This window comes from Arachis hypogaea, chromosome 11 (assembly GCF_003086295.3).
Source record: "Arachis hypogaea cultivar Tifrunner chromosome 11, arahy.Tifrunner.gnm2.J5K5, whole genome shotgun sequence".
Taxonomy (NCBI): domain Eukaryota; kingdom Viridiplantae; phylum Streptophyta; class Magnoliopsida; order Fabales; family Fabaceae; genus Arachis; species Arachis hypogaea.
This window is the reverse complement of record NC_092046.1, coordinates 136,610,611-136,634,797: the sequence shown is the minus strand read 5'-3', so window position 1 is coordinate 136,634,797 and position 24,187 is coordinate 136,610,611. Positions and strand designations below refer to the sequence as shown.

The following is a 24,187-nucleotide window of genomic DNA, read 5'->3' as shown; positions in this document are numbered from 1 at the left end:
TTATATATTAAAATCATGGATAGATTCCAATTACGTGAAATTTTGTTTTATTTTATAGTGGTTAAGAATTATTTGATAGAGTCAATCATACAACAATACTTAAAAAATATTTAAAGTGCAGTAATTCACCAAAATAAAAAATACAAATACTAAAAAAAGTATATTGAATAAAACACTCATTTTAACCAATTTATCGACCACCGTATTTTTCCAGAATTTTTCTTGTATTTCTGTAAATAACTACTAATATTTAACCTTTTACTAGCAGCTAAATAGTTTTTCTCTTTAAATTCTACTCAAAATAATCTTACAAATTCTGGAAAAAATTAATCATGGGAAACAAAAATATTTTACAACTAGACATTGTGATACCATTTGATTTGTGTCAGCATGATGAGGTTTCTGATTGAAAAAGATTCTGCCAAGTGGTCACTCTTTGTATTAATTCCTTTATTATTCAAAACTTTAGGCCCTCTATATATTACCCCATAGCTTCATCAACTCTTCACCACACTCACACTCACAATAAGCTCTCTTGCTTTCTTCTTCATACACTTCCCAACCCATTCAATTCTTCCACGTTCTCTCTTTTCTGCATTCCTAATGGCCAGTGTTGAGGTAACTAAATCTGTGCTTCTTCAACATTGCACTGAGTCATTAGTCCATTTGAAGTTTACTAATTTAGTAGCCTTTTTATTATATGATTATGATGATAGAAACGAAAACGTTTATGTTACTAGTAAATTATTTCTGTATCTCCATGATTTTCTTGCTGTGATTTATTGTCGATCAACAAATCAGAACTTATTGAATGTGTACTTAAGAAGTATGTCTACTCTATTGCAATAACTCTCATTTTCTCAATTGCTCCTTTTCTGTGTCATTTGCTTTTGATCATAAACAAACCAATAACTATTGCATGGAATGTCTCCACAACCATGTTGATCATTCAAGCAACATTTTCCCGAAGATCAACCTTTTTTCTTTGTCTCAAACCCTTGTTAAGCCTTGATTTTCACAATGCTTAGTTCAAATGAATTTGATGCTGCAGATTGCACAGCAAGTACCTACAAATGTGACAGAAACCGAAGCAGTTGAGGCAACCAAGGCAGAGGAAACAACCACAGAACAAGCAGCTACCGAGGCTCCAGCACCAGAACAACCAGCCACCGAAGAAGCAAAGGAAGAAACCATTATTGAAGAAGCAAAAGATGCAGTACCAGAACCAGAAGCAACAACAGAAGCCCCTGTTGCTCAAGAAACTGAAGCTCCAGTTGAAGAAGAGACTAAGGAGGTGACAGAGGAAGGAAAGGCTGAGGCAGAGGAGGCGGCGACACCAGCCGAAAAGATAGAAGAAAAACCAGAAGAAGTGAAAGAAGAGCAACCAGCAGCAGAGGAAACTGTTGTGACAGAGGAATCAGCACCAGTGGAGGAAGATAAGCCAACTGAGGAGAACAAACCATCTGAAACCGTCGCTGATGCCGCCCCCGTCGAAGTTCCAGTTGAGAAGACCGAAGCTTAGATAAATGGAGATTGGAAAGTTGGGAATATGAGTTCTACCTTTTTGCATGCCTAAAGTTGAAACCCTTTTCTTTGTTATTATTAATATTTTTTTTTTTCCGTTTAGTTTATATCTGTTATTGATGTTATATTCTGAAGCAAGTATTTGGTTATGAGAGATATATAGCAGTCTTTATGTAAGCACTAAGCAGTAAGCACTACACTTACGGCTCCACATTAGGATCATGCCGAGTAGAGTGCTGAAAATATAAGGGAATTTTATTGGTAATGTATGGGGATGATGGTTTGATTCCAGGAGGGATCAGATCAACTAGTTTGGTTTCATCTTTTGGTTTGAATAAAATTATATTTTCAATACTCTGAATTTTGTGATCATGTTATGTTTTATCTCTTGTAGCTTTGCCTTATGCTACAATATCTCAATTTACATATCTTAATGAATTAATATCATATCTCTAAATATGAACCAGTAAACTACTTTATGTGTTAAGATATGATGTTGCCCTGAAGAGTTTCTGCATCCAAGGTAACATCACAGCGTGTTAAAGGGAGGTGACCATAAACAAACCAAGGCTGACTTCTTGTGCTGGAAGTGGTTATGGTTGTTTAACACAGGTGGCAGTTGCCACAGTCCTTCAAAAGTAAAAGATCAAGATCCATTCATGTTTATTTATCTTGAACTCTACGTTCTAAATCTCAACAAAGAAGAGAACAAATTGCTCTGAGCACGATTTTCATAAACGCAAACTTACAAGTTACAAGTACATACTTCCCAAGTACATGTACATAGAAGCTAGCTATTCCCTATAACGATAGAACATATAATCTTTAATCCTATTTTATTGATACTTCTTTTATATCAACACTTTACTAAGATCAATGAGAAAAAGAACTAGTGAACCTTCTCCCAATATCCATTTAGGTAATAGATGGAATACTCCTATAATCTATCTGTACACATGCTGAATAACGATATATCTCTATGTGCAGTGAAACCAACTTGTATCCAAATTGCAGGTATGTTCATTCACCAAGTACCAAAACTGCAGCCAATGTGTTCTTGAGTGACGACTTTAAGACGATCTTGCATTATGGCCATCGATGAATAGGCAGGTAGGCACAGCCGGTAAAAACATGTGTGAGATGTCGGAAGGTGATCCTCATGTTCAGGGGACCTGTAAATGGAGAGACTCGAAGCCAAACCAGGGAAGCCTTCAACTGGTAAATATTTCACAGACGTCCAGAAGAACAGAAGTACCCTTCTCTTTTCGCCTGTCATCCTCCCAAGAATCTGCCAAAGTTTTAAACAGAATGTAACATTTATAACAATTTGAAAAGTATGGGAAGGGGGACAGCATCTCTATGCAAATGCTATGTTGCAAGACTTTGTTCATGAGATATGCTGCCCGTCCACTTTTGATTTCAATAAATAGAATAGAGACTAGAAGTTGATAGTCAGATTTCTCAACATAAAGGAGAAATTCTATGCTACTAGAATTTCTGGAACATCTGCAATACACTAGTACACTTTATGGCTCTATAATGCAGCTGTAATAGGTAACTTAAAAAATGTTAGATAACAAGATGCTATTACATTAAGGGCTCGAATTGATAGTATTCATATATACACAATTTTTTTAGTTGGTTATAGAGAATTAAAATATGCTGCATGATGAAAGAATAGTGTCATTGAATACAAGGTATCACAAGTATGATTTCGGGCTTCAGTACTAAATATATATTAGTTTTTGTAGGAATAAATGAACTTAAGAGATATTGGTAAATTATACTTAGCACATGAAGATTGAACACTGGAGGCAAAGTGATAATTTAGTCCCAACACAAAAAGGAATATAGCATGACTCCGTTGAAGAATGGGAAAGAACAATAGGCAAAAATAGGCAAAAACATTTCCCAAGTTGCAACAGGGAATAAAACTCTTTTGCTTGTGGCAAAAATGGAACAAGACAAGCATTAGAGGATTATGTAGCAAGTACTTGTTACCCAATAAAAACATTCCTGCCTCTAAAAACCAGGAAAACTCCATTACTGTATTCTATATATGAAGGGAAAATATAATAGCCCAAGAAGAGAAAGATATATACAAACATTGACATTGTAGTTCACTAAAAGCATCATAAACATACCTCCCAAAACCAAGATATCTGAGAATCTGTCTCTTCATAGCCTTGATACTCAGTATGTGCTTTCCAGTCCTCAACAGAAATGATATCTTCACTCCCATGCAGCATCCAGTCAAGATCTTTAAGGTCTAAACTTTGAAAGAATGATGACTCGAGGCTTGAGTTTGAGAGAATATCACCAAAGCCTTTGGCAAATTCTGACACCTGCTCAGATATAGATGTTACAAAATGATCCTGTATAAGAAGATCAACATAATTCTCCCTGTTCTTACTATGTACAATGACGTTCTTCCCACCGGGACACAGCTCAACCACTTCCCTGTGTCCTAACTCTTCCACCTCTCTAACAAATGTCAGTCCTAATGAATCTGAATCAATGAAACCAGGATCCATCTCCAATATTTGCTTGTAGCTACTATACAAGTGTGGATCTGCATCCCGTATATCTTCTAAAGTAATTTCATTTCCGGCTAATTGCTGGAAAAACACACGGTCAAGAACTACACCAACATGCACCCTATGCATCAAAGCCAATGCAATAACTCGACCAGAGAAGCGGAAATATTCAAGGTGCAGAGGATCTACTTTAGATGCTGCAAAAATAGAAAAAATGACAAACTAAACTTGATGACAAGAAATTTTTTAAAAATAAAATGCTCAACAATGACTCCAACAAGCAAATCTAGTGGGTATTTGATGTTTGCAGGAACAACTAAGTTACTGGAAAGCTGCAAGGGTTGGCAGGAAAGAAGGTGGCTTGAAACAGGAGTGGCATAAGTAAGAGAGTATTAGAGAAGTGCTTTGAAGGGTAGAGTGGGAGGGTTATTCAGAACCCTAGAAAGCTACTGCAAAAATTGAAACAAAAATCATCCAAACATGGCTAGAGGGTAAAAGTGGGAGTAAATTTTACCTAAATTATTTTCACGAGTAAATAAATAACAGGCCTCCTAAGGAAACAACTTTTCATCCAAAATAAAAAGAAAAAATTACACATCCAAAAATTTAAAATCACACCAATAAACTGTATGAGATAGCTACCCAAACCCTATTATGCTTCAGCAGAAATAGAAGAAACATCATTCAAAAAAATTCTTAAGATATCTATGAAAAACAGCAAAAAGGAAAAGGGCACACTTGGGTTTTTGGTCCACATAGTGTAGGCAACCATGATCACTCACCATCACAGCCTCTTGGAGTGATATTCAACTACACTAGGTTCACCCTATTATTGGGCACTATTGACAACTCTATTAACATTCTCAAGCATGATAAGGTGACCCTAAAATACCTCTGGATGGTCGAATCTTGAACTATTCAATGTGTAATAAAATATTATAAGTTATAACACACAGATAAACGATCTAACACCAAATCCACACAAAACACAACTGTATTGAAGGACACATGAATGGCACAATCGAATAAAAAAGAAGGGGAGGTCTATTTGGAAATCCAGATGAAGCATTACCAGGATTGGGGAAAAATCTTCGTTTGTCATTTGGGCATGCGACAAAAAGAGCATTTTGCGGATTGAATATTTCTTGACATACCAGAAAAAACCACTCCCTCAGTACGCCTGGCCCAGTAGCTTCCTCATTTTTGAATTCCATAAATAGGCCCCCACGTAGAGACTCTGGTTCCACACGTCCTATGTATTCGAAAGATTCAGCCAATAACTGAGACCTATCAATGAGCATCTCATGCAACTCCTCATAGTCATCTTTTACCTCTGGCAGCATCAGCAATGCCAAATGCCTTCTTGATTCAAAATTCGTCACACACTTGCGTTCAAGAATCCAATGATGTTCATCATTCCTCTTTGCATACCTAACAATCAGTTGACACACTGCACTTCTTTGACGCGTTAAAACATTCCAAAGTTCCTCTTCAGCACCATCATAAAGCTTAGAGATTTGATGTAATTCCTTCAAAATAGAAAGATACTGAGACCACGCATTATAAGGAGTATCCCATTCTGTTATCTCCTGGTCTGCTAAGCTGCTATCCACTTTTTTAAGGCATTCGTCCATCTTGCTCAGCAACTCAATGTATAAAAAATGAAGGTTTTCAATCTCTTCTGTGAGCATGGCATCGGTGTGGCGCTCCTCATCCGTTGCAGAAACCATGAGTGATTGTTGCACACTGATTCCAGATCTCAACGGGACCAAGAATGCCCTAAGATCTCTAACATCGCTGTACAAGTGCCCAGCATAGGTTGGGGATTCCAAACTCAAATCCAAATCACTCAACAAGCTATTGGCAAGCTCACGGACAAATGGGAATATATCTTGAACCAAAATCAACCCTTTAACATCCTCCTTAGTAGTACCACAGCACACACAATCAGTTTCCAACAAGGACCCCAAAGTACTCCGGCAAAACATATACAAAGGATCATCACAGTGCAGCCTCCTAAGCAATTTGCAAAACTCCAACACCACAAGCGCGAACTGGCTATGCAATTCCTCAGACAATGTACTACGACAAGAATTCACAAAATGCCTAACAGAAGAGTCAGCACAGTCCTTATTACCTGTAAAGGGAGAAAGGTAGAGCATGACCAAAACAGCGGGTGCCGAACAAGACATGAAAATCTGGAAGTAGCCCAAAGCAGAGTCAGAGTCTCTAGGGGTCATGTTCAGGTAACTGTCAATGAGGCCCTTTACGGTCTTGAGTGCATTAGGGAGAGATTCCCCTCTGCACATTCTATACACAACGGAAATCATGTCATTCATGACCTGCCAGGCTTGCGGGTGCTCCGTGCTGCGCATCCGACCAACTAACTGGAGGCTGGCATCATTTTGAATGGAACACTCTGCAAGAGTCTGCTCAAATTGAAGCTGCTTTCCCATATAGATCAGTCTCTGTTCATGGATAGGAATTCCCTTGATGTGCTGAATTCGCTGGTGGATGGATTTGACGCTGTCTTCTGGAAAAGCGTGCATGACCATGGTGTTGCCCTCAGACATCATCCGAACGAAGAACTGCAAGTGTGGCCAAATAGACAAACTCCTTTGGGACTGGGTCTCCGAAAGAGGGCTTAGAGGGGTTCTAACTGGGGACCATGAATTCACTGCTCCTCCTTCGTCTTTTCTCATTCTGACCGACACTAAGTCGCTAATCAAATCATTGCTGTCGCTGCTGTCATCGACGAGGGAGCCGGAGTCTTCAAGTTTGCGTTTTGATGGAAGGTGGTGATCGGTGGTGGGGCCACCGTGGAAGACTCCGCCGTGGTTACGGATGAAAGACATGAAGCATGCGCCGCCGCGGGTGGTCAGCAGAGGAAGGCCATTAACAGTTGGAAAGTTGGGGTTTGTGAGCTGAGGCCAATCAAACGGTGTGCAGTCGTACAGAGAATTGAGAATTCAGAGGGTTGGGGTACTTTCTTGGGTTTATTTTTTGGTGCATTTTATTTTGTTGGGTACTTTCTTTAGTTTTATTTGGCTGCTTGCATTCTTCCTTCTCTTTTCATTGTTTTCTATTTATTATTTTTAATAAAATATTTTTATCTTCAATAAAATTTTATTATTTTCAGATTAGTTTCTCTATGATTTTTCATCAATTTTTTAATATGTATTAGATAAATAATTTTTTAAAAAATTGATTACAAGACAATTCAAACTTAAAAATATTATTATAAAATAAATTTTTTAAAATTATAAAAAATTAGTTTATTTAGTAAGAATAATTTTTGAAATTTAAAAAAAATATTACAAAATAAAATATCTAATTTAATTTTTTTGAGAATTAATTAAGTATTTATATTTTATTTTATTAAGTTCACAAGAGAATATTATTTTTTATTTTGAAAAATCTCAAAATCAAGCTAAATAAATAATTAAGTCCAACCAAGTTATCGTTGTTACCACTATCACCATTGCTACCATTTCCTTCTTCCTCTCTTTTCTTTTTCTTATTTGATTTCTTTTTTCTTTTTTTTTTTTCTTTTTTTTCATCATCATCATTTTCTTCTTTTTTCTCCTCCTCGTCCTCGTCCTCCTTCTCATCATTTTTGTTTTATGCTCTTAATAAGCACATGTGTCACGGTTAAAAAATTTTAGCGTCAAAATTAAGAAACTTCTTTTTATTCTTCTTTTTTTATGCTCTTAACAAGAACATGTGTTATGGTTAAAAAATTTTAGTGTCAAAACTAAAAAAAATTGTGTCACAGTTAAAAATTTTTGGTGCTATTTTTTGATAAATTTTGTCTAACTCAAAATTCCTCCTCATCTTCCTCATCACCATCTTTTTTTTAATTCATTTTCTCCTTCTTGTTTCACCTCTTTGTAAATTTTTCTTGTTTTATCCTCTTAATAAGAATAAAAATAAGAAAAAAAAATAAACAAAAAAAAAAAGAAATACATAATGCTATAAAACAATAAACAATAATAAAGAGAAAACACACAAAAAAAAAAAAAAGAACGCAAAAAAAAATATTTATATTAAAGAGCATAGAATACGAAATATTCACTTAGTGGAGAATTAGAGCTAGTCTAATAAAATATTTATATTAAAGAGAATTTTTTATATAAAATCTATCAACTATTAAATAAAATAAAACTATATAAACTACATATTTAATTAAAAATTAATATACATTAAATATAATAAAAATAAAAAAATATATATGCACATCATATTTATATGCTTTTTAAAATAATAAAAAAAATTCTATTAACATAAACCTTAAAAATACTTATTAAGAATAATATACACACAACGTTTAATAAAAGAAAATTCTATGGTACTGATAGCAAAAGTTATCATGTAATAATGATAATGCGTGTATAATGAAATGGCGATGCGTATATGACAGCATGTAACAAGAGAACACCGTTTATGCTATTAGCGTTAAAGTGTGGTTAGTGTCCTGTCACAGTGGGATAGCGACGCGTGTCCAGTGCGTGGCACAGTGGGATGGCGACACGTGTCCAGTACGTGGCACAGTGGGATGGCACAGTGGGATGGCGACGCGTGTCCAATGCGTGGCACAGTGGGATGGCGACGCGTGTCCAATGTGTGGCACAGTGGAATGGCGACGCGTGTCCAATACGTGGCATAGTAGAATGGCGACGCGTGTATGGCAGCATGTAACAGGAGAACACCGTTTATGCTATTAGTGTGAAAGTGTGGCTAGGGTCCCGTTTTTCATTTATGGCATAGAGATTAATTATACATAATTAAGTTGTTATATAAAATAGATATGTGGGCCCAACTTTTTTTAGTGTAATATTTATTTGGTAGTCCGTAGACATTGGTAAGATGATTTTATTGAAAAAAAAAAGATGAATAAATCATTTTAAAGAAATATTACCAAAAAAAATCATTCTAAAAAAAATATTTTTCCACAATATTTTTTACAAGAGTTTTGTGTTGCAGACCAACAAGGTATAGTTCAAATGGCATAATCTTCTTCTCCATATCTTACTCCTAACTTTTAAAAAAATAGTTTTATATTGTAGGACTAACCTAAAATTTTAGCTTAGCAATGAAATAAGAAAGACATCATGATTTGGATTCAACAAAAAAAATTTATTTAAATGTTATAAGTAATAGGTCATAATTATTAATACAATTATGTAATATATTTGAGATTTGTTGCAATTTTTTCGATGAAATTGGACAAATTCTTATATTATTTACAAGTTATTTATAAATATTCACAAAATACAATTATGGTTTGGCAGAAATTTATATTTTGTCGAATCCAAAAAAAAAATCTAAATTTTATAGAAATACGTAATTTAAAAAAATATTTAAAAGCATATTATAAATATTTAAGACATATGTGCTTTATAATTATTTATTATATAAATTATTAAGAGAAAGAACATTTTTTGAGGAGATTGTAATTATTATTATTATTATTATTATTATTATTATTATTATTATTATTATTATTATTATTATGTATAATTAATTTCTATGTCATAAATGAGAAACGGGACACTAACCACACTTCTATGTTAATAGTATAAACGGTGTCTTTCTGTTACATACTGCTATATACGCGTTCCCATTCTACTATGCCATGCACTGTCATCATCACATGATGACTTTTGTTATTAGCACAGTAGAATTTTTCTTCTTCCTTCACTACTACATACTTGACTTTTGCTAACATTTAAAAAATGTTATCAAATCGTATTAAAATGTTACTTATATACATTAGTAACATTTTAACAAATGTTAAATATGCTCTATATTACTAAAGAGTTTTACTAACATTTTTTTTTAATTTAATAACATTTAATAAAAATATTATAATAGATCTTCTATAGTAATATTATGAGAAATGTTACCATAGACCTTTCTTGGTAACACTTAAAGAAATGTTACAATAGATATATTTTGTAACACTTAGAAAAATGTTATTATAGATATTTTTTGTAACAATTAAAAAATGTTACAATAGATATTTTATGTAACACTTAGAAAAATATTATCATAGATATTTTTTGTAACACTTCGAAAAATGTTACCATAAATATTTTTTGTAACACTTCAAAAATGTTATAAAAGATCTTTAGTAACAGTTTTTTAGTTATATTATACTATTATTTATTTTATATTATACACAATATAAATATACTAAAAATAATTACTACAACATGAAATATTTCATTAAATTCACAAATTCACAAAATGAATAGCCTCTTTCATTAATCAATAATAATTGTACAAGTTTGTTTCGTGATACAAATAAAATGAGAAAAGAAAAAAAAAATACTTATAGCACTTAAATTCTATGAACATTCCATATAAAAAAAATAATACAAATATTTTACCAATCACACAAGAGAACAAATATTCAATGCTGACCGTTCCAAACTTCTTTCTAAACTTGAAGGAGTTTCAACCAAAACACATGATCTTTAATTTCACCATCACAAAATGTTGGTCTTTTCACTCTGCAGTGTCCATCACTACTCCCTTCTTCTCATACTTGACTCCCACCAAGTAGCATATTCTCACCAATTAATCAAACTACAAAAGCATTGAAAAAAGGCCATAGCACATACAAATTAAAATATAAAGTTAAAATAATTTAAACCAGATAAAAGATTACAATAATCCACATTAACAAATGGGTAGCTCACAATAATGACATAGAACTTCATCAGGCTCTAGCTTGTATTTTTAATAAAAATAAGAAAAAAATAAACAAAAAAAAGAAATACATAATGCTATAAAACAATAAACAATAATAAAGAGGAAACTCACAAAAAAAAACTCAAAAAAAAATATTTATATTAAAGAGCATAGAATACGAAATATTCACTTAGTGGAGAATTAGAGCTAGTCTAATAAAATATTTATATTAAAGAAAATTTTTTATATAAAATCTATCAACTATTAAATAAAATAAAATAAAATAAAACTATATAAACTACTTATTTAATTAAAAATCAATATACTTAAATATAATAAAAATAAAAAAAATATATATGCTCATCATATTTAGATGCTTTTTAAAATAATAAAAAAGATTCTATTAACATAAACCTTAAAAATACTTATTAAGACACACAACGTTTTAATAAAAGAAAATTCTATCGTACTATAGCAAAAGTCATCATGTAATAATGACAATACGTGTATAATAAAATGGCGATGCGTATATGACAGCATGTAACAAGAGAACACCGTTTATGCTATTAGCGTTGAAGTGTGGTTAGTGTCCCGTTTATGATGACAGTGCGTGGTATAGTGGGATGGCGACGCGTGTCCAGTGCGTGGCACAGTGGAATGGCGACGTGTATATGGCAGTATGTAATAGGAGAACACCGTTTATGCTATTAGCGTGGAAGTGTGGTTAGTGTCCCGTTTTTCATTTATGGCATAAAGATTAATTATACGTAATTAAGTTGATATATAAAATAGATATGTGGGCCTAACTTTTTTTAGTGTAATATTTATTTGGTAGTCCGTAAACATTGGTAAGATGATTTTATTGAAAAAAAAAAGGATGAATAAATCATTTTAAAGAAATATTACCAAAAAAAATCATTCTAAAAAAATATTTTTCCACAATTTTTTTTACAAGAGTTTTGTGTTGTAGACCAACAAGGTATAGTTCAAATGGCATAATCTTCTCCTTCATATCTTACTCCTAACTTTAAAAAAAATAGTTTTATATTGTAGGACTAACCTAAAATTTCAGCTTAGCAATGAAATAAGAAAGGCATCGTGATTGGGATTCAACAAAAAAAATTTATTTAAATGTTATGAGTAATAGGTCATGATTATCGATACAATTATGTAATATATTTGGGATTTGTTGCAATTTTTTCGATGAAATTGAACAAATTCTTATATTATTTCAAGTTATTTATAAATATTCACAAAATGCAATTGTGGTTTGGCAGAAATTTGTATTTTGTCGAATCCAAAAAAAGAAAAATCTAAATTTTATAAAAATATGTAATTTAAAAAAATATTTGAGAGCATATTATAAATATTTAAGACATACGTGTTTTATAATTATTTATTATATAAATTATTAAGAGAAAGAACATTTTTTTGAGGAGATTGTAATTATTATTATTATTATTATTATTATTATTATTATTATTATTATTATTATATAACAACTTAATTATGTATAATTAATCTCTATGTCATAAATGAAAAATGGGACATTAACCACACTTTTATGTTAATAGCATAAACGGTGTCTTTCTGTTACATACTACTATACACGCGTTTTTATTCTACTATGTCACGCACTGTCATCATCACATGATGACTTTTGTTATTAGCACAGGAGAATTTTCCTTAGCTTTAATAAAAAGTTATTTACTAAGTTATCACTTTAAATAATATTTTTTTTAAAAAAATCTTTAATAAAGAGATTAAAAAGGAGGGTATTTTGGAGAAATTAAAAAAATAAGTACTAACTAGGAACAACAATAATCACTTTTATAATTTTTTTAAATAGTATTACTATATGATCAAATATTTTGATTACGTAGATCTAACTAAATTGGTCAATAATTACGAATAATTGATCTAAATAAAATAAATTGAATCTAATATTACTAATTTTGTTTTAAATTAATTTTTTTTATATATTTTTCTTTTTTTATATGTAAATTGTGTAAAATATATTTGTATCATATTTTAATGTAAAACTCATATATTTCGGTGTATAAATTTTGATTAAAGAGCAAAGATAGCAGTAAATATTTTATATTTTTTCTTTTATTTAATAACTGTTCGTTAGGACCTCAAAAGTATTGGTGATTATGTTAATATTTTTGCAATGAAGGTTCGATTATAGTGCTTTAATGTGATGATTTAGCTGATTGTCACTTGTTTTTTAATTTTTTTTTTATATAACAACATATATCATATTCATCTATCATCATATGGGTAGGTTAGAAAAGAATGAAGATAGTAGCTGAAAATATAGCGATGAGTTAGTGAGTAATATTAAGAGGATACTTGTTGATACATGTAATCTATTCCTGGCTGAAGGTTTATTTCTGGATTTAGGTTATACTGAGTATAATGAGAAGTACTGGTTGGAGCTAGGAATGAATTTAACTAATAAAGGCTTAAGGATACTGAGAAGGGATTCTGATGTAGTTAAGATGTGTTATGCTATCTTGAAGAATGAAAACATGATCTACCTGTATTTTGAGCATCCATTAATGTCAAACCAGAATATATTGATCAAGTTCTAGTTTCTGATAATACAAATGAAATTGGTGCAACAAATGTAGGGCCAGATGATGAAAAAGTAGAAAGACCTCCTACAATAGATGTATAGTTGAATATATAATACGTTGTAGATTGTTGCATACTGCTTGAGACTATCTTCTCTTTGTAGGTGGGGCACAATTCTAGAACATGTGAGGAGAAGAAGAATTATGTTGCAACAAAGTAAACTGCAGCAACACAGCAAGTAGCTCAAACGTATCAATCACAGGGAGGACAAATCCAATAACTAGAAGGTGTAGTTATGCCACCCATAGATTTAGATGACCTTTTAGACTCAAAGCAAGAAAAATTTTGGGAGAAAACAATAGATGCAGTAGAAAAGGAGCTCATACAAGGCCACTCATAATCTGAAGTTGATGATGAGGTAATAGATCACTCAAATCTTGTTTCTTCCATATAATTTCACATGTAGTAATTAGATTCAACTTGTTGCAGCAAAATGTCACCATACCTAAAGCAACAAACCATGGTACTGAAAGAAGAGTAGTTAAATCCAATCTTACAAGGAGAGCAGCTAGATCTGCCAGCACTACTACACATCCTTCAAATGTGCCATTTCCTCCACCATAATCTGCTATTGTTACTAATGCATCTACTAGCAAGGAAAGAATTAAGGCAAACATGTCTATAATGAGGTCTCCGATAGTCTAGCTTCGTGTGAGGTCCATAGTTTCAAGTCTAGCATTACCTCCAAAGCCTAACCCACCATTTAGGCCTCCACAAATTAAGTTTACTATCAATACTGTAGCTACTATTATTGATTCAGGAGTTCAAGCATCACAAGAACCTCAATAGTGTCAAAAGAAACTATGAGTGGATCAAGTAAAACAACCACTTCTAAATTTTCTGAGTTCATGTCACATTAGTCAAAAAGCAAGAATATTAAGGGATGAATTTATTCTGCTTTACTGATCATGTTGATGTTTATTTTAGAAGATTATGTGCTTTTGTTGGATACCTTTTAATATTTTAAAATTTCGTATTAAGACTTCTGTTTTAGGCCTCTTAGTTTGATTATTTTTTTATTAGATATTATTATTATTTTCTCATCAAAACTATATAAAAAAAATCAGCAAAAATGGTTTGTTTTGGTATCAGCACAATCTGTGTTAATTATAATGTTGTGCACTTATGCACAAAACAATACTTTTGATGTTAATGCTATGGTCTTACCAAATTTGATATCCTAGTATTTCATTATAGTTACTGTTTGGTGATTATCAATTGGTTTAATTACTCTGTTGGTCCTTATAGTTTCGCGAAATTTTCAATTAGGTCTCTATACTTTTTTTCTTTTTAATTGGGTCCCTATACGTTACTTTTTTTCAATTTAGTCCCTATTAACGTTAAACGTCAAAAAAATGTTAGTGACTTGTGAAATTACTTGTATACCCTTAGGGACCTAATTGAAAAGAAAAAAAGTATAGGGACCTAATTGAAAATTTAGTAAAACTATAAATATTCAATGAAAGATATTCCTATAATCCCTATTCACACTACAAAAAATTACCGAAATAACGACCGATTTAGTGATTGATTTCTCTTGAAAATCGGTCGCTGAACCCTTTAGCCACTAATTTCTGAACTAAAAATCTAAATCGGTCACTAACTCTGTTATTGTTCCTAATTTTATAATTATAGATTTTTACTCATTTCAGATTAACCACTATTAAAACTAAATTTTCATAAATAATTATATTTTTACAAAATATAAAAGGAATTGAGCATAGATTAATTTTTCAAATAAATACCACAACATTTACAATGTCTACATCGAAATATAGAATTTAACATATTAAAAATTCCTAAATATATTAAATTTATGATCCACAATGTCTTCACCATAGCAAGGTGCTTCATGCATGCTTTTGTACAAAGCTGAATCAAACTTTTAGGCCCTCATAAAGATAGAAGCTCGACTTAAATTCCATACTTATGTTCCAAAAGGACATTCTCTTCCTAAGTCTCCAGCAAAGACAACACCTGCAACCAACATATCACTCTCAATTAAAACATAATAGAACAAATCTTTTATTATGTGAAAAAGGAGCTCCACCAGCTACCGGCCAATATTTCCACTAGGTCATGTGTTCTTTCTCCCTTAAATATCTCCTTAACTTGTCAGCCCTATGCTTGTGAGTGCCAAATTTTGTTTAAGTCATGAAAGAAATGTCACCTTCTTTACATTCAAGGTCTTCAGGCACTTCTAGCAAGTCTTGAAGTCTAGTCTAAAACCAATTTTGTATCTAAACATTTCCTCCAAAATAAACAAATAAGTATTAAATACCAAACAAAAATTATAGCACAGAACTAGAAATGACCAAAGGCCCAAGGAAATCAACTCACTGATGTTAGATAAACAATGCAAAAGAACATGCTGGCCATTTCTCCTATACTTGATGGAATGCAAAAAACATAAATGAACAGAGAGGCAGAATGATGATGTGAAGATCTACTAGAAAATATGATAAATTTTAACATAAAAAAACACACTAAAATTTTTAATAAAAACACAAAAAGCCAATACAAATACAAGAAAACAAATGCAAATTCCTATAGAACCCGATAAACCAATGATCCTAACAAACAAAGAGGATTGATATGCATCCTGAATAAAAGCATTTCATAACCAATACCACATAAGAGATATAATGGAACCAATTGTAGCCCCAACAACCACCTGGTTCATTGTATGAACTATGAAGTTGTTATGATACCCTTAGATACGACTGGAAACACACAAGAGCATGCATCAGAAACTCAAGCTACCAAAAATATTAGTTGCCATCATTACAGTAAAACTCGGATATTTCAATGCTAATTCATATGAATAGCTTATATTAGATAAATTCATATTTTAAAAAGTTCTTACCAAGTTTCAATGGATAAATATGTTTGTGCATTCTGAATATAAATGCAAATAATGCAATGTTTGAATACATATACTGAAGGTTTCCAAGCTTATATGCTTTCTTTCGTTGAGATCATTGCAATATGGAAACAATAACATGACATAAGTCATCAACTAGACAAAAGGCAGACCTCAGTGTCATGAACAATTACCAAACGGAAATACAATATACTTACAAAATAAGAACCACATGTCAAGTACAGTCCACTGAGGACAATGCTGTAAACATTTAGCCCAGGCAATTCTACAGCTGCAACATGATAAGAGAAACAATCGCATGTATATAGTGAATCAGTATATACTAAAATAAGAACCATTTTATTATATGATGATGAAAATATAACTAAAAATAAAGGATCAATCCACATAAGCATGAGTTTAACAGTATATACCTCAACTTCAATGGTATTAAATCAGAATCCAGAATTCCCTTTAACTGCAACAAGAAGTTGATCCGGACAAGCACTGCAGCCGAAATGCAATACCTAAGGCCAACCCCCCAAGTCCTGCATCCAACCTAGTCCTGGGCTCTGTCTGAAATGGAAGCCACGGGAGTAGGCGCGAGGCAGCGAAACCAAGCGCAAGGGATGGAGGGGCGGCGCGGTGAGGGAGGGACGGAGGCACGGCGCGGCGAGGTGAGGGAAGCATGGAAGCACGGAGGCACGGAGGCGAGACACGGCGAGAGAGAGAGGGACAGAGGCGCGGCGAAATACAAGGGATGAGTAGAATACAAGGGACGGGGCATGACAGGGACGTCGAGAGGAGGAGGCGCGGCGAGAGGCACCGTGCGGCAGATCCGGAGAGAGCTCGATGAGAGGTTAGGGCTAAGGATATGGGAGTGTGGGGGTCACTGGGCTATGGATGGGAGTGTGGGGGTCAAGTGAGAAGGATTTTTTTGAAATTTTTAAAATATAAAAGTGTCCTGTTATCTTCAAAAAGAGAATATTCGTTTTTTTAAGAGAATATTCTGTTATTTTAGACGTTTTTGTCACGGTAGGGATTTAATTGAAAAAAATTAACATATAGGGACTCAATTGAAAAGAAAAAAAGTATAATTAAGGACCTAATTGAAAATTTCGTGAAACTATAGGGACCAACAGAGTAATTAAACCTTATCAATTTTCAATTAGTTGTACTTAGGTCCAGTTTAGGTAAATAGCTTAATTAAATTTATTTTGACAAAATAGTTTAAATAATAAATTGTTATATTAAAAGTAGCTTATAAATAAGTTATTTTGTGTTTGGATTTTTAGTTCTAAAAGTGCATATTTTATAGAAATGTGATAAAAAGTAGTAATATTATGAGAGAAGTCATTTTTTTAACTTCTCTATAAGCTCTTAAATAGCTTCTTAGAAAGCTGCAATTTAATTTTAAAAATTGCACCAAATATTAATACTACTACTTTTCATAAGCCAAAAACTCAAAAAAGTTACTTTTAAAACTTCTCAAACAACCCTTAATCTCTTTGTTGAGTTAAGAAATTAACTTAATTAATTAGTGATGACAAACATTATTTTGGGCAAAATAAATAATTAGATTTGTTTAATTAATAAGTATATGTTGCTAATTATTTATTATATGTTGCAGGCCAAAATCTGATTTACAGTCCAACTTGAATGGAAAATAAAACAAGGCAAATGGGCTGAATGGTAAGTGTGAATAAAGACAAGCCCAAGTCATTCATTTCAAACAAAATTCATCAAAGAAGCATAGCAAAGCACCAACGGGCTGAAGTAGAGAAGAACCCGATCCAAGCCTGAAATTGTTTTTCAATTTCCCACCATCTTGCTCCAACCAAAGCAACGTTCATCTCCTCTCTAATCAAGTCACATCCAGGCTTCAGAAAAGTAAGAAAGAGAATGAGAAGAAAAGCTTCCTCCATAAGCCAGTAACCAAAGAAGCAAGAAAGAGAAAATCTAAGCTTGAAGCACAGAAGCTAAAGCATTAAATCTAATCCAAATCAAGCTTAGGTTAAAGGTAATCCATCTCATCTTGCATGCATCAGATCTTCATCCCTTCTTCCCAACTCTCTGCACTATCCGAAAATGGCACTCAAGGTAAAGTTGATCTCTGTTCTTCACTACTACAAATCCACGGTCACAAGAGATTTTTGGGGACCAAGTTGCATCTCTATGGTTCAGATTTGGTTGACCATTGGAAAACAATTTCGGTTACTCCTTCATGGCTTTCGGTCAAGTTGGAAAAGTCAGAAGCAAAGGTTCTACTTTGATGTTTGAGAAGAAAAAGGTGAATCTGTGGGTTGGTAAAGCTCAAGGCTCAAGGTGTTGACCTTGGAAGAAGAACCAAGCAACATGCAAGGAGATAAAAGAAGCTGACTGTTCATTCAGAAGGAAAGGAGAAAAAAACAGAGTTTGAGAGTTGTGTTCTGTGAAGTATTCCCTGTGAAGTTCCTCTACTTGGATAATACTTTCTATCAAAGAAGCATTCGGCCAATACTGAAGAACTAAATCAGTGGTTTGCAAAGCTGGTTTTTCACATAGCAAAGAGGCTGTTGATGAAGTCAATCTCCTTCATGTTTTACTAATTGTAATGTACTTTTCTAAGCTTATCTTTTTGTAATTTCTTGAGAGAAAAGGCATTGTGAGAAAGCTTGAAAAAAAGCCATGAGTGGAAAAAGTCTGAGAGATACACTTAAGAGAAAAGCCTAGAGTTGTTTTCTGATTTCTTTAGGTATGATTGTGTCTTGTATCTTGTACCTGTAAGGTATCCCTTACTTAGTTGGGTTAGCACTAAGAGGTATAGTTAGGTATTAGCATAGCCAATGTCAAGTTAGGTCAGAACTTGAGTGTGAAAGGATTCGGTCAATCCTGTGTTATTGGTGTATGTAATACTGTTAACTATAGTAAAATTCTTCCATAGTTGTGGAGGAGACTGGATGTAGGTTGCATAGCACAAGGCAACCGAACCAGGATACATGCTGGTGTTAGCTTTTCTTTCTCTGCTGTGTTCTGTTTTCTGATATTCATGAGACAAAAATAAATTGTCTCATAAATTTCCGCTGCTTAGTTCAAACAGAATCATAATTGCAAATTTGTTTTAAAAGGGTAATAACAGCAACGAAAAGGAAGGCATAGATTCAACCCCCCTTCTCTAAGCCTACCACAACCTTCAATTGGTATCAGGAGCTAAGGTCTCAAGAATCAAGCTTAACCGCTTGGAGCAAAGATCCAATGGCGAACAATCTGGGCACAACCACAGTTGCCTACACCCTCACCGAAGGCCAGTCAAACAACCAGCCACCTTTTTTTAACGGAAAGAACTATTCCTACTGGAAAGAAAGGATAAGGATCTTCATCCAATCCATTGACTACAACTTATGGAAGATCGTTGTGAGTGGTCCCAAGATCCCAACAAAAACAAGTGCTGATGGAGTGGTGACTCCGAAAGAAGAAGCTGAATGGAATGAAGATGACAAGAAGAAGATAGAGCTGAACGCTAAAGCAATCAACCTTCTTCACTGTGCTATCAGCTTTGAAGAGTACCGGAAGGTGTCTAGATGCAAGACAGCCAAAGAAATCTGGGAAAAACTCCAGGTTACACATGAAGGCACTAAACAAGTCAAAGAAACGAGGATTGATATGCTGCGAAAAGAGTATGAGATGTTTAGCATGAAGGATGGAGAAAGCATTGATGAAGCATTTGAGAGATTCTCAATCATAATCAATAACCTTGATGCTATGGGTACAAACTATGCAGAACAAACCTTGGTGAGAAAACTCCTCAGAAGCCTCACAAAAGAGTGGAAAAACACTGCCACTGTCCTAACCGAGAGTAACAACATAAGTCCCATAACCTATGATGAGCTGAAAGGAAAACTCCTTGCCTATGAAGCCACACACACAAACACAGACTCAAAGAAAAAGGGAATAGCCCTCAAGTCACAAATAGAACCAAAAGAGAGTGAGTCTAGTGATGGTATTTTAGATGACGAGCTTTTGTTTTTTGCTAGGAGATTTAGAAGGATGATGAAAAGCAAGGGCAAATACAAGGGTTCAAGTTCAAAGGAGCAAAAGATAGACATGAGCAAGGTGACATGCTATCATTGCAAGGAGGCTGGACACTTCAAGTCAAACTGTCCAAAGCTCAAAAAGGAGGACAAATGCAAGAAGAAAAGGAAGAGAGTACTCATGGCAGCTTGGGAGAATCTTGAGAATGAATCAAATGAAGAGGAAGAATCTGAAGGAGATGACAAAGACTGCTTCATTGCTGAAAACAACAATCTTGATGAGGTAAACTATTATGATTTGACCATTGAGGACTTGCATGTTATCATTGATGACCTCACTTTAAACACCTCAAAACTGCTTGACAAATACAATGAATGCAGATCTGAAAGAGATGTGTTAAGAGCTGAAAATGAATTTTTAAAAGAAAAAGTAAAGGAAACTGAATGTGCTTTGGACATCATTGAAGAAAACATATTTCTAAAATCTGAACTTGAAAAATTAAAAGGAAAGCACATTGTGGATCCTTCACATGAGTTAATTACTGAAAATAAAAGATTAAATGATATGATTAAAAGGCTGAATGGTGACTTAGCAAAATTTGCTCAAGGTTCTAGTAACTTGGACAAATTACTTGCAAGTCAAAGACCATTGTTTGAAAAATCTGGTTTAGGCTACATAGCAAAGGAAGATGCATTTTCTAATGTTTCCTCTATAAAGTTTGTGGCTTCTTCATCAAATACCAAAACCATATCAAACAAATCTGGTATTGAAAATACTCCAACACTTGAAAAAAAAATTGATGAAATATACACAAGTGAAACTAAGCCTTCACCAAGAACTGAACCGAGTTCTAACCGGCCAGGTTTGGGTTACATTTCGAAAAATGAGGCTGTTTTCAAGAAATCACCATTTTACAACAAAACCTCATATTCGAAAGGTAAAAATGTTCAAAAAAATTCTGGTGAAAATGCTTTTGCAAAGAGGAATAACTTTAATAAAAATCAGTTTGTTAAAAGAAATGCATCTCCTCCAAAAACCAGAAAATTTCAAAACTTTAATCATTTCAAGCAATATAACTCACATCAGTTTCAGCAACACACACCAGAAAATCATTGTGTTAATTGCAAGAAATTTGGTCACTCATATGCACAATGCTTCATTGAAAAGAGAGTTGTAGGAAACAAAGTCTACAATGTTGTTTGCGATTTCAATGCACTTGGGCAACCAAGATGGATTAACTTCAAAGGATCCAAATTAATTTGGATACCTAAGGCTACTTGAAACTCATCATGCAGATTTGCCTAGCATCCAAGAACAAAAAGGACATGTGGTACATGGATAGTGGATGTTCAAGGCACATGACTGGAAGGTCAACCTACTTCATCAAACTAAATAAGTATGATAGAGGTTTTGTGACCTTTGGAGATGATGGTAAAGGTAAAATCATTGTTGTTGGAAAAGTAGGTAATGAGCAATCTACTTTCATTGATGATGTGCTTTTGGTTTGTGGTTTAAAGCACAATCTTTTGAGTATAAGTCAGCTGTGTGATTTAGGATATTTAGTTGTGTTTCAAAAAGCTTGAATGCTGTGTTGTTAATGAAAAAATAAATGAAGTGATGTTTGTTGCCAAGCGTTTCAATAATATGTATGGACTTACTTTTGATGAACTAAAGAATCAAAATGTAGCTTGTCTTCACTCTAAAGAATCTGAAAAGTGGTTATGGCACAAGAGATTGGGCCATGCAAGTATGTTTCAAATAAACAAACTTGTGAAGAAAGAATTAGTAAGAGGTCTTCCTTTGATAAAGTTTGACAAAGACATCACTTGTGATGCTTGCCAAATGGGAAAACAAACAAAAAGTTCTTTTAAACCAAAGGAAGACATATCTACTAAAAGACCACTTGAGTTGCTACACATTGATTTATTTGGTCCAACAAGAACTCAAAGCCTAGGTGGTAAACATTATGGTTTAGTAATTGTGGATGACTATACTAGGTTTGGTTGGGTTTTATTTCTTGCACACAAAAATGAAGCCTTTTCGGCCTTTGAACTTTTTTGCAAGAAAATTCAAAATGAAAAGGATTTGAAAATCTCTTCTATAAGAAGTGATCATGGAACTGAATTTGAAAATAATTTGTTTGAATCCTTTTGTGAGGAATTTGGAATATCTCACAACTTCTCTTGTCCAAGAACACCACAACAAAATGGTGTTGTGGAAAGAAGAAATAGAAGCATACAAGAGATGACAAGAGCCATGCTTTGTGAGAGTAATGTTCCAAAATTCCTTTGGGCTGAAGCGGTTAACACAGCTTGCCACATTTTAAATAGAACAATCATAAGGAAATTTTTGAAGAAAACCCCTTATGAACTTTGGAAAGGCTACCCACCAAACTTAGATTACTTGCACATCTTTGGATGCAAATGTTTTGTTTTAAATAACAAAGAAAATTTGGAAAAATTTGATCCAAAGGCTTATGAGTGTTTGTTTGTAGGATATTCCACAACTAGTAAAGCATATAGGGTTTATCATCAAGATGCTAGGATTATTGAGGAGTCCATACATGTTACATTTTGTGATACTAACTTGGTACAAAGCTTTTTGGAAGAATGTGATGCAGGAAATCAAGCTCAAAAGGAAGGTGAAGCTGCTCAAAATCAAGAAAAAGAGAGTTCTGGACAAGTTGAACCAGAAACTGCTAATGCTGAGAATTCAAGAGACAATTCCATTTTGTCTCATGAATCTGAAGGAAATCCTGCAGTCAGCAGCGTTCAGAATCCCTTGGTGAATGAATCTGCCTCCAAGTCCACCAGACCTCGTGAATGGAGATTCTTGAAAAATTATCCTGAGAAATTTGTCATTGGGGACGTCTCTCATGGAGTGCAAACAAGGTCTTCCACTAGAAAGACAAATGAAGGATCAAACATTGCCCTTCTTTCACAAATAGAGCCTCAAAACGTCAAGGAAGCACTTAGTGACCCTTCTTGGGTTAAAGCTATGGAGGATGAGCTTCTTGAGTTTGAAAAGAACCAAGTATGGACTTTGGTTCCAAGGCCAAGTGGAAAAAAAGTTGGGAGAAGATGGTAGCATTGCAAGAAACAAGGCAAGGCTAGTGGCTCAAGGATATGACCAAGAAGAAGGAATAGACTTTGATGAATCCTTTGCCCCTGTTGCCCGAATGGAAGCCATAAGACTTCTCTTAGCTTATGCTGCATTTTGTGATTTTAAATTATACCAAATGGATGTGAAATGTGCATTTTTGAATGGAGTAATAGATAGAGAAGTGTATGTGGAGCAGCCTCCTGGTTTTGAAAATAAAGAGCATTTTGATCATGTTTTCAAACTATCTAAAGCTCTCTATGGTTTAAGACAAGCTCCTAGAGCTTGGTATGAGAGACTTAGCTCTTTTCTTTTGAAAATTTCAAAGAGGCACCACTGACACAACTCTATTCATCAAGAACTCTAATGATTCTTTTATTCTAGTCCAAATATATGTTGATGACATTATTTTTGGATCAGCAAATGAATCCCTTTGTTCTGAATTTGGAAAACTCATGACAAGTGAATTTGACATGAGTATGATGGGTGAACTTAATTTCTTCCTTGGGCTGCAAATTAAACAAACTGAAAAAGGTATTTTCATTCATCAAGAGAAGTATGCCAAGGAATTAGTTAAGAAATTTGGTATGGAAAATGCCAAACCCATGGGAACTCCCATGCATCCTAATTCTAAATTAGATAAGGGAGAAACTGAGAAAGATGTTGATGAGACTAGGTATAGAGGAATGATTGGCTCTCTCATGTACTTAACTTCCTCTAGACCCGATATTGTGCAAAGTGTTGGATTATGTTCTAGGTTCCAATCCAAACCAAAAGAGTCACATCTTTCTGCAGTTAAAAGGATCATTAGATATGT

General features: G+C 33.6%; 2 protein-coding genes across 2 annotated transcripts; one reads left to right on the top strand and one right to left on the bottom strand.

The window, feature by feature from the left end:
* The first annotated feature begins 282 nt into the window (after positions 1-282).
* Positions 283-1,878, top strand: LOC112722838 (uncharacterized). Its single transcript, XM_025774015.3, has 2 exons — positions 283-618; positions 1,052-1,878. Exons 1-2 carry the CDS (start codon positions 604-606, stop codon positions 1,520-1,522), a joined length of 486 nt encoding a protein of 161 aa, XP_025629800.1. The 5' UTR covers positions 283-603; the 3' UTR covers positions 1,523-1,878.
* Positions 1,879-2,230: 352 nt separating this feature from the next.
* LOC112722836 (E3 ubiquitin-protein ligase UPL5) lies at positions 2,231-7,125 on the bottom strand. Its single transcript, XM_025774013.2, has 3 exons — positions 5,134-7,125; positions 3,669-4,258; positions 2,231-2,812 (listed from the first exon to the last, which is right to left on the bottom strand). The coding sequence occupies exons 1-3, from the start codon at positions 6,914-6,916 to the stop codon at positions 2,549-2,551; spliced, it is 2,637 nt and encodes an 878-aa protein (XP_025629798.1). The 5' UTR covers positions 6,917-7,125; the 3' UTR covers positions 2,231-2,548.
* Between the last annotated feature and the right edge of the window lie 17,062 nt (positions 7,126-24,187).